The following is an 11558-nucleotide window of genomic DNA, read 5'->3' as shown; positions in this document are numbered from 1 at the left end:
GTCACCCATGATGGAGCCCTGCTCTCCTGGGGATGGCTGAGCACCTGCCCGCCCAGGGAAGTGGGGAATGAATTCCTTGCTTTGCTTTGCTTGCGTGCACGGCTTTTGCTTTACCTATGAAATTGTTCTTATCTCAACCCTCGAGTTTTACATCCCTTTCCAATCCTCCTCCCCACCCCTCTGGGTGACGGGCTGCCTGGTGCCGGGTTGCCAGCTGGCGTTGAACCACACCAGTCACCCGCGCTGGGCAGCTGTGAGAGGGCCCTGGCCGGCCCCACCAGAGCAGCACAGGGCACCTCGCCTGCCTGCCTCAGCCGTAATGCATACACTGCTCGTTCGCCCTCCTTTTCTTTCCTGTCAGGCCATGGCTTTATGTTTTATTTTATTTTAATTTTTTTTCACCTAGCTTTAGCACACAAGCTATTAATGAATGTGTCATACCATCAGGGCTGCTGTATTATTTGGGATCCAGGCAATCCAGCCCGGATACCAGCTCCTACCAGACTGCATCATTTGGCGTTTCTATGGGTTGTTTAATTAACACAGCAAATACAAATGACAAATTCAGCAGAGATATTGAACCTGAACTTTGCATAGGGATTTTGCAGTCCAAGAAACTAACACTGTCGTCAGAACGGTTTTATGTTCTGTCTCCCTGTTGCTGTTATTGGGAGATATCTGAAAGTGCTATAAGAGGCAGAAAGAAAGAGGTGTAATAAAGCCATCAGTTTAGATTTAAAATATCTTCTGTACCTAAGTGGAAGACACAAGATGACACTAAGTAATTTTTAGGCCTATTACCTTATTACCGGTGACAGAGGTGCATTTAGACAAATCTGTTTGAGCAGACAAGCAATATTTAGAGAAGGGGAATTGGGTGCTTAGACAGTAGTTGTTTTTTGACAGGCCTTTGTGACAAACCCGGGAAAAAAATAGCTGCATGATGAGACTGGAATATGTACTACAACTGCAATTGAGACACACATTTTAGCAAGATGATGAAATCGTAGTACTTTCTTGCTGTCTTGTTCTTATAAAACCAGATGTTACTTCCACAATTTTGAGGCTTGGAAGCACTGTGAGAACAGTAAATGGTGCTGCCTGGTACAATCAATTTTCTATATAGTTTTTTAAATACGCTTCAAAATCATGCCAGAGAGAAGACATGATGGTTTTTTCCACCTATTAGCCTCTCCCCAAACAGTATCACCATTGCAGCTTGGTACTGGGAAGCTTTCAAAAGATATCCTTATCCCCTGAAACAAGAAGAGGAAACCCCATCCTCTCCCAACAAAACCAGGTGCACGGACTTCATAGCTTAGGTGGTAAAACTCTAACATCCTTTGCTAAAATGTTCTGGCTAAAGTGTGTTACTGAAACAGTTATGAAAGCTCCAGGTGGCTGTAAAGAGCAGCAGTGCTAGAGCTGGTCCCTCTGCAGCCCAGTGAGTCTGCCTAGAAATGTGTCCCTTTCTCTTCATCAGCGAGGCCACCCCCAGACCTTGGTGAGGGATCAACTCCTTCATAGACTACAAAGGAACCTGCTCCAGGTTTTTGTAAACTGGCATGGGTAGTGTGATGTCCCTCCGCTCTTTTCCTTGGGACAGCAGCATCTGAAAGCTGCATAAGAAACTAATTATTCCTAAGCCAGCTTCTGAACCCTGTGTAGGGAAGGCGGCTGCACTCCATGGAAATGTCCCTGCAAACACTGTGATGAAGCTGGACAAAAGAAGGACATCTCCAATACAACAACAAATGCTAGAAAGCATATATCTGAAGTCTCGGCTGAGGCCAATCTCTATTTTTACTAGAAAATTGAAGGGAAGTTATGAAGGTTAAGGGATAGAAAAGAAAAAAAGAGAAAATATTCAAGCCAAAAGAAATGAGGGACGACACTGGTTTGCATCAGTAGAGATTACAGCCCTCTTCTAACTGATGAACTCACCTGAGGTAAAGAATTACATCAATTTGTCTTGAAATGACACTTGACAAGGGGCAAAGTGTCTATTATAATCTCATTTAATAAACTGTTCAGTCCACTTAAATATGCTTTCTCTCTCTGCTTTATCCTCTTGAAACATGCTTTAGCAATTCATTAACCTCCCTTCTAATTACATGGATATAGGCATCTGCTGTGACCCTGCAGAACAACAACACAAGAAATTTTGTTCTATTGCTCAAAGTACGTGTTTGTTTTGAAAGAGGCACAGCAAGGCCAGAGGGATGTAGCTGTTTGTACCCTGCCTTGGATTTACTGGAATAATTACTTGCTTGTTCAAAATTAGCCTTTACTTCAGTATGGATTTTATTACAGGTCAAAGACATACTTGTGGAAGCAAAAACAAATCTCCTACCAAAATAAAAAAGATAACATCAGATACAGTATTTCTGCTTCAATGAAAATATAAATAAGTATGTCATTAAAGATGTTCTCAGAGGAAATAAGCTGGCTTGGAAGAGCTCTGAACTTCGAGGATATTTGCTCAACGTGGAGCCAAGTTCAAAATTTGCAGCACTGGAGATGTATTATAGCTTTTCGGAAGGGAATGTGGTGGGCTCAGAGGATGTGAATGCTGATAAACGTAAGAGAGCTTCTAGGCTGCAGTGTCTCCCATTGAAGTTTATTTTCCAGTTTTGACTGAAGTCCAATACTTGCTGCTTTCAAGGAGGAAACAAGAAACTTTCCAGGGCAGTTTTGGGCTGACTGCTGTCATGGGGGTAGTTTGTTTGAAGCGCCCAGTGCCTGGAGGTGAGTTCATGCTATCTAACATAAGCATTTTGCAAAACTTTGCAGACTCTGAAATGAGTGGATTTAAATCTGCCTATAGATCATATAAGCTGAAATAATTAATACAAAAACTGGGCAAAACAGGTCTTCAAAGTGGCTCCTACTGTATGTATCACGGCATCATAGGTATCATTTGGACATCATGGTAGTGATGTCCAAGGGCTGCTAATCAGCCGGCAGAACCAAACCTTGGAATGAAAATGGAGAAGATCATAATGTTCTGTGTGTTCCTTCAGTACTCTTCGGAGAAACACTAGGAAAATTTTGAAGGTGTTTTCCATCCTGCTCTATTTTATTACTCAAATTTATCCTCTCATTCCAGGAAGGCTGTCCCAGGTGTTGTGACAGCTGGTGGACTGGCCTATGACTTCTAAGAAGTGCCCTGTCACCTCCCTTAGCATGTGAAGAGGATGCCTGACAAATGTGTGTGCTCAAATTGCAATGAAGATTAGAGCATGGACCATCCTGCTGCTCTTTGGTTGCACAGCATCAAGTGCCGCAGGGGTCCTGGACCATTACTGGGGTTTTTACATATTAGGTCTGTCACCAGAACAGAGAGTTAAAATGAGACGGAGTTCCTTTTATAGTACGTGAGCTGTCAGGTGTGAATAATAAAAATGTGAATGCTGCTCTAAGCAGCTGTCACAGCAATGCTCCTCTTCTCCACAAGGCCCTGCATTTTGTGAATGAGAGGTTTGAGAGGAAGCAGGTGTTACCCTGCATCTAGCACAGAAAGGGGACCAAGTAGAAAGCTCTGCACAAATATCTGATGTAGAAGAAAGTGTGGGAGCAGTGGGAAAGCAGTACCGAGCCCTGGTGAAGGAGGAATGAGGACAAAAGCATGTCTATCTCTTTGCAGACTTGCTCTGAACAGGTAAGAACATAGTGCTGCCTCTGCTCTGGACTGAGAACGAGGTAGGTGTGATGAGCATGGTGCTGGACTGGTAGCACTGCTGGGAGGCGATGGCCATGGCTGTGGGCTCAGTGTCCTGTTAATCACAACAGCAGAGCTAGCTCACAGCTGCCTGTCTGTGGGCAACATGCCAGGACACTCGAGGAAATGTTCCCATTGTGTACATCTAAGCTGTGTAGAGACCTTCATGGTTTGTGCTTCACCAACTGGAGCGCAAATGATATCATTGAATTGCCTTTACCACCTGTTCCCTTAACAAAGATTTTTAGCTTGAGGATATTCCCTGTTGCACTTCTTTACTGTGGTGTAACTCCACTGGCACTTCTCTGGCTGAATCAGTCTGTACTGGGCAAGTCACTAGGACTTTCTGAGGAGGAAAGCTGGTTGCTCTGGTAGAGCAAGGCCACCATCGCTCCGCAGGTACAAAAAAATGTTTACAAAGTGAATCTCAGATGTTATTTCAGAGCTAGTCCCCATCTTCCAGATACTCAAAACCATGCGTATGTGAATAACTGGCATTACTTCATTAACAGTCATTGTTGCACGTAACCTATGTATTTTGAAGAAATGTTGCTATGAATATCATCATGCAATGTTTTGAGCAGCATGCACACTCTGCCCAGTAAATGGGGGAAGAGTAGGTGCTGCTGGCTATTTCACACCAAAGGTGCCTGAAGGAAAACTGGGCATGAAATGAAGAGCAAAAGATTAAACATCTCAACCAGCCCTTGCTGTGCATCGAGGTAAAGAACTGCACAAGAAACAGCACCATTGCTGAAAAGCCTTGGGTTTCCATCTGGTATTTCATCCAGGTTCTCCTGAGACGAGAGGGGACATACGCTGCTGTGAACAGACAGAAGGTGGGCACTTAATGTGAGCCTTGCTACTTTGTGGTGGCCTGTGGCAAGGCTGGGGGTTTGCTGTTGTTGAGTAGTGACATAAACAGTAAAAAAAATCTGACAATCAAATAATGAATTTGAAGGAGTAATGGGCATGCGTTTCTCTTCCAGCATTTCACTGTTAGATTGTCTCAGCCCAGAAACTGGGATATTTATTATTCAAAGGGACCTGCCATTGCATCTGAATTCGGCCCCATCAAGCTTTTTTGTTGCAATGGGGAGGGTTGTAATGTAGTGATGGAACAGGAAGACCGTGATCTAACTTCTAAGGCTGGTTCTGTTGCAGGAACTGCCTCTGTAGACAGAAAGTCTCTTTCACGTTTAATGCCATGGAAAGTGCTGTGTACAGCAACTCGTTTAACTGAATGAGTAATATTAAAATGATATGATAATGCAAAGGAATATAAAAACCTCGAGATACTCATGAGAAGAATCCCGTCTTTTTGTCTCAGTGTATTTCAGAGTGCCCTAGGGGAACTGTTTTTCCAGGAGAAAAGCTGTATTCTGAATTTTCCTACTATATCTAATTGTAAACAGTTTCCCATAACAAAAAATTCAGCTGCCTTGAGAGTTCCTTTATCTCTTAAAATTGGATATCCACCCATGACAATGTATGACCCTGCTGACAGCTCATTTATTGAGTGATTATTTTTTGATTTTAGATCTGGTGGCCTCCTGAGATAATAGATGGCTCCGTGGGGCTTGCCAGTATAGGCGTGGAATAAGATATGCACATGGTAACCAACTAAATGGGCAACAAAAATATAACCACTTGGAGTTTCAAAACTCTTTTTTTCAGAGACTTTGAGGAAAGGGTTAAATATGCTTGTAAATATACCTGTTAGGAGGCTCCTTCTGGCTGCATGCCAAGTGGCAGGCAGTCTGTTTGGCTGCATAAAGGCAAATGATGACATGGTTAATGCTTCAGATACCTCTGGGACACCTGGAATCCCAGCAGGAATTAAACAAAGGTAGGAGTGAATGAACCGCGTCTGTGTGTTCAGATATTCAACGTGTGCACAGAAACTCTTGGCTCACAGGTGTTACTGAGGACCATTCACGATCTTCCTAAGCAAGAATTACTTCTCAGAGAGAATACCGTAGCAAGTAAATCTGAAATTTGTGAGTGTGGGAAATGCCTATCAACTTTATAGGGTTAAGGATATTTTCCTTCCTTCCTACATCTTTCTCAGATTTCTGCCTCCTCTTTGTACTTTTGGTACTGAGGAAAGGGTTTGTTGTTGAAATTTTTGCAATTTGCAGTGGAACTCACCTTCTCCTCACGGTTTGTTCCTTTCCTCCTCAAGTCCTTCCTGCGCACGTGGATCACACAGCTCTCCAGCCACCTTGTTGCTGCATAACACCCTGTGAGGTGTGGATTTGTGGCTACTCCCTGTGTGTCCTTGTTATCGTGGTCAGAGTCCTCACATAGGAATCATTGCCTATAGCCCCAGAAAGAAGGACAAAACATAAACTTCAGAGAAGAGCTGAACAGGAGGTGGTGGTGGTGGTGGGTTCTGGAAAGGTACGCATATGATGGTACATTTCTGACTTCACTAAATGTGAATTACTGCAGCCTTGGAAACAAAATTTCTCCAGGTGCCTCATTTGCACCCGGCACCTGGAGATGTTGAGGTGCTGTGCTGAGCAGGGTGGAAGGAAAGGCATGGACCTGGGCCAGGAGCTGCATGTTGTGTTTGAACCCGTTCATGGATGAATGAATGTATGATGTCATCCCTCCACATCCTAAGCATTACAATGGAGAGAGGGTGAAGAGTTCCCCTTCCTCTCCTTTGAAACCATGGGTTCTGCCGGGGCAGAAGATCCCTTTTCTCCTCCTTCATCGTCCAGCCCTTACAGTTCTGCCTCCTGCCTTACCTACAGGTTTAGGGATCCTCATGCCCAGGAATTTGTTGGTTTATAAAATTGTTATAGAGCCTATTATGAACCACAATGAACACAAAGACCCAGTGGGAACTGGAGTGGCAATACCAGGTGGAGCAACCAGCAACCTCAGCAGTGCCAACAGAGCTCCAGACCTGCTCCCTGTGATTGTTGGAGGAGAGCGATCAGACCCAGACCCCTGGTGAACCCCACTGAAGAGTCAGTGGGGCCGCCCCCTCCCCAGAAGGCCCTGCAGACTGGCGGTGGGGAGCGCCTGCAGGGGCATGGGGTCTCACAGGGAGCTGTGGAGGAAAAACATTTGGGGACATTGTACAACTTCTTATGAGACATTTTAAGGGGTCTGTGGGAATGTGCAAGAATATTATTTTTATTTAAGGGAAAGATCAAAGCTGGTTCTGCAGGGGGAGCTAGTGTGAGGGAAAAGGGGATAAAAGGGGCTGGTCGGGGTAACAGCTGGTTGGTCCGTACGCTCCTCTGACCGAGCCCTGCACCTCGTCACCACAGCCTGCCCTACAGTCTTACTAAATGTTCTTACATAACAATAATAATAATTATTATTACTACTAATAATAATTACTCTTACATTCTTACTATTGACTTTCTGTGCGGGCACAGTCTCTATTCGGAGCCCGGGTGAGCGCCCACCACCCAACCCTCCAGCCAGGCTGGTGGGCAGCAGCACGAGCGCTGAGTGTCGGCAACTGGAGTGGGACCACGACCCTCAGAGGCTGGAGGTGCCGGTGCCAGCACCTGGGCAAACCGGGGCCTGGGGCGGCTCTGGGACAGACGGAGTAGCTAATGCCAGCAAATGGAGAGATCCATTTTCCACGTGTGGGTCCGTATTTCACTAGTGGATGTTAGTCTGACCAGCCAGAGAGGAACAGCACCTGCTGCCCATTGTGTTCGTGTGTGTGTGAGCCTGCACAGGTGTCGGCACAGTGTAAAGTCACTGCTCCCTGTGTTCATCAGTGGCTGCCTGTGTGTGTGCACCTCCTGGTAGCACAGCCTCAGCCCTGCTCCAGGCTGGACCTGGGAGCAAGCTGCAGCAACCTCATGTTGCCTAGGTGGGGGCAGAAGGAAATCCCCAGGGTGCTGTAGGTACAGGATCTGGCTGCTCTTGACAAAATGTGATGGAGAAAAATGCAGACTGCTCCTTGTGCAAGGACAGATTCAAGATTTAATGGTGGACCACTTTGTAGATGCTGATACGGGGTGGTTGTACAGGCTTATTCACAGCAGAAGACTCTCAAGTCATTGAGAGCTGTGTCGTCCCCCCTTCCCTGGGGCTCCTCCACCTTTGTCTGGATCCCACAGATGGCCCCAGAGGTGCAGCTGCTGCTCCATGGGCCGAAGTGCCCCCATGGAAGTCCCCAGCCCTCCAGCTTTGTCCCATCTGAGCAGCCGAACCTCACGTTGTTGGCCGCTGTGTCGTCACGCAGTTGCCGCCTCTCTTCCACGCGCAGCGAGAAGGAAACCAGCTTGTTGCTGGGGCAGAGCTGGGCCTTGGTCCAGTTTCCCCACCTGCCAGAGAAGAAAATGACACGTCAAGATGTGTTCATCCTCTGCTGTGCTGCAATCAGCACTGCAGCTCTCCTGGGATCCTGAAGCCCCAGGGCAAGGGACCAACACAGGGATGGTGGGTTTCTGTGAGCACCTGTTTCACTCTGCTTCCCCACCATCCCCTGGATGCCCAGCCACCATCAGCCCTGGGCTACCCTGTTGCTGCAGAACCCCCTGGGAATTTCAGCTGCCTGCTTTGTCCCTGTTACTTAATATCAATGTCGTTTTCAAAGTAAGCATTTGAGGAAAAAGAGAGAATGCCGGTTTAAGATCTACATTTTTTAACTCTCCATCTTTCAAAGCACTGTTCCTTTCCTTGGGACGGGACCTCTATCCTAAGACCTTCACACATCGTGTACCTCCCCAGACGGGGTGGGGAGTCACTGTCACAGGGGAGTATGGATGCCTATGGAGAAACCATTGCACTGGCTTTCCTTCATGCTCCCCAGAAGCTGCTGCCCTGAAGCAGGATGAGAAAATGGAGACTACTCACCACCCCACAGAGGACTCGATGACTGTGCCATCCGTGCAGAGCAGGCGGATGCCGTTCAGAGCCGTGTCATCACCAAACAGCCAAAATCCCTGGTAGGACTCCACCTTAGAAGAGGGGAAGAAAATGTGAGAGGTCATCACCCTTCCCCATTTAAAAGAAGAGATAAGGTGAGCCCTCGTGATGAGGGGTGGTAGGAGCCAGACACAGGTAGTGCTGCTGAGCAGGGCTGTGGGGCAGCTCCATGGTATTTCTCAGGGAGCCCTTTTTGCTGTTGTCCCCCTCGGCTTTTTTTCCAAACCGTGGAGCAGAGGCTCTGGACACAGGAATGCTTGGTGGCTGCTGTCCTGGGTCATGCCCACCCTCTTGCAGTGTGCTGGGACACTCTACTGTTGGTAGTGTGAGTTGTCCCAGCCCCTTGGGAATGGGCTCTGCAGTACTAATCCCAGGTCTTTCCTTGCCCCATGGACTCCTCTGCTAAGAAACTGCTCACTGGCAGGGAGCCTAGAGCTACTCTGTGCCAGAGATTTCTTGCTGATAAGCCTGCATGAGTGATGCAGATACAATGCAAACTGCTGCAGCGGGACAAAACTATTGTGGCCAGCTCTGCTGAGACCAGAACAAAATAACACCATTTCACAGCATTTTTTTTTTCCCCACCCCAAAGAGGGAGTGAAAACTTACCTTCACTTCAAATCCCTTAGCATAGCCGCTGGGGCAAAAGTGTTGGCGCCCCCAAGATCCCCAGGGGCCTCCGTTGGGCACTGTGAGGACGGACTCGTAGTCCCGTGCCTCTGTGCCCTGGAGGCAGCAGGAGCCCAGCAGGCAGAGGATGGCTGAGATGAGCAGCTGCATTGCAGAGGACCGGCTTGGTGCCTCACTGCGTGGAGGTGACGACATGGGGGAATTTATGAGCCAGAAGAGTGGGTGGGAGTCCTTGGGGAGTGTCAACAAACCCCATGGGGAGTGGTAGTTGTTGCTATGTACTGCCTCTGTTGACTGCCTGTCCCTCAGTGGATGGGCCACCCTTGCCAGGTGGAAGGGGTGTCACAGGTGTGCACCGTCCAGGGGGCTTGCAGGGCTGTGAAAACTTACGGGTGTGATGGAAGGGAAGGCAGGGCAGAGTTGGGACCACGCTCCACAGGGGTGCTGCACTTTGGAGAAGGATCCTGGCAATGCTGCGAGGAGGGTGTTGGAGAGAGTGAGGTGGGAGGGGAAGAAACCTCTGAAGGGGCTGAAGCAAAATGGAGGTGGAGGGGTCTCAGGGTCCTTTGCTCTGTAGAAGTTCTCACTTGCTTCCTCTTCCTTGCTTTCCTTCTCTCACAGTCCCACTGGGGTTGAGGAAGCCACTGCATTTCATGCTGGGACACAGACTAAGCGCAGGTGATTACATAAAGTGTGGCAACCCCTTCTCATGGGGCAAGTGCTCCAGCTGCCCATCTTGTGTGGCCTTTGCTGAACTCACTCCAGTTTATTCATGTCTTTCTTGTACCGGGGGCAGGGGAATGGGAGCAAAACTGCACACAGTCCCATCATCCCATGGACTTCTGTAGTCACAGAACTTGTGACTACAGTAGAACAGCTGTAGTCTCAGCTGTTCAGGTGTATCTTTAGGAGGTATGATCGTACGGGGAGAGTGGGGGTTTCCATTCCTTTAAAATTCCTCTGCACTCAGTTATTCACAGCACCCTGCAGGAGACAATGAGGATGGAGATGTCTCATTGTGATATATATATATATATATATATATATATATATATATATCATAGGCAGCAGGAACCTGGCAGAAAGAAGATAACAGGGGGGATGGATTGTGTAGTCAGGGTTCTGGTCTGGAGAATGGATAGCTTGTCAGTACTTTGCTACTCTTGGTGAGAAAGGATTTTATAAGTTTTAGGTATCAACAGGATTTCCTCATAAGAGTGGCATCAAGAACAGGAAGAGCGATGGGCCATTCCCAGGTACCATATCCAGTAAAGGGCTGTGAATAAGTGATATCAACTATGCTGGCTGCATGATGAGGCTTTCAGGGTATGGGGAAAGTTATGGCTTTAGGGTGGAGCAGTGGCAGAGACAACTAGAACTGCAAAAGGATCTTAAGGAGAAGCAGTGGAGAGGATCAAGGTAGGGGAAGAGGCCTCAAACTGTCTGATACCAAAAGGGTAGAGATGTTTTATGGTTTGTAGTTCTATGCAGAGAGCTGAATCTTGCTCTGTTTCAGTCCCTCTCATTGAGAGGGTCTGTTTTGTCTACCACTTTCAAAACCTTCTCCTCTTTCCTCTCTGTTGGTCAGCCTGAGCTCCAGCCCCAGTGGTACTGCCACAGCAGGTAGGAGAAGGGGGACCCTGGCTGTGAAAAGACCCTGGTTAACACCTTTTCTGATTTTTGTATTGCTCCCTTTTAGCTGCCCAGGGAGGAGGCAGCAGCGGTGGGTGGCACTGGGCCAGTGGTTCTGTGATATTCCAGCAGGAAGCAATGAAAACAATTCACGCTGGTAATTAGCTCTGCCTGCAGGAGAAAGCGAACACTCTGTATGTGTTTCTATAACTTCAGAGTGGGGATCTAGAAAACAAACAAGGAACTACTCTCAGCTTTATGTTTCACTCTCTTGGCTCTCATAGATTCTTAACCCTTCCAGAGTGATGAACCTTCTTCTTGAGTCAAAGAAACTTTCCCTGCTCCTGCCTCAGAAAACCTTCCCAGCTCTAGGAGTAAGTCATGGATGGGGGTGAAAATGCTGGGATCAGTATCAGTTTTGATGCAATACAACAACAGTATTGTTGAATTTGTACTGCTGGAGTGCAGAGATGAGTACTTTTGGATAAACCTGCTCATGCACTGAGCTTCCCTGAGTATCTGGTGATGTCTCCAACATCTGTGCTAATGAACATTTTCTCATCTGGGGAAGCTCTTTCTCCTCACCTCTTGCTTCTTTCCTGTTAACCTGCTGTCCTCCAGTCAGGCAGGGAAAGTACCAGCTTGCAAGTCCAGGATGGGTGGATTT

General features: G+C 47.3%; 1 protein-coding gene across 1 annotated transcript; it reads right to left on the bottom strand.

Annotated features, from left to right (window-relative positions):
- Positions 1–2877: 2877 nt before the first annotated feature.
- On the bottom strand, positions 2878–10107 carry LOC308059563 (vitelline membrane outer layer protein 1-like). The gene is made up of 3 exons (XM_080377104.1): positions 9239–10107; positions 8558–8661; positions 2878–8025 (listed from the first exon to the last, which is right to left on the bottom strand). The coding sequence occupies exons 1-3, from the start codon at positions 9452–9454 to the stop codon at positions 7731–7733; spliced, it is 615 nt and encodes a 204-aa protein (XP_080233230.1). The 5' UTR covers positions 9455–10107; the 3' UTR covers positions 2878–7730.
- Between the last annotated feature and the right edge of the window lie 1451 nt (positions 10108–11558).

This window comes from Falco punctatus (genome assembly GCF_963210335.1).
Source record: "Falco punctatus genome assembly, chromosome: 2".
Taxonomy (NCBI): Eukaryota; Metazoa; Chordata; class Aves; order Falconiformes; family Falconidae; genus Falco; species Falco punctatus.
The sequence above is the reverse complement of the archived record's forward strand: the minus strand, read 5'-3'. Positions and strand labels throughout refer to the sequence as shown.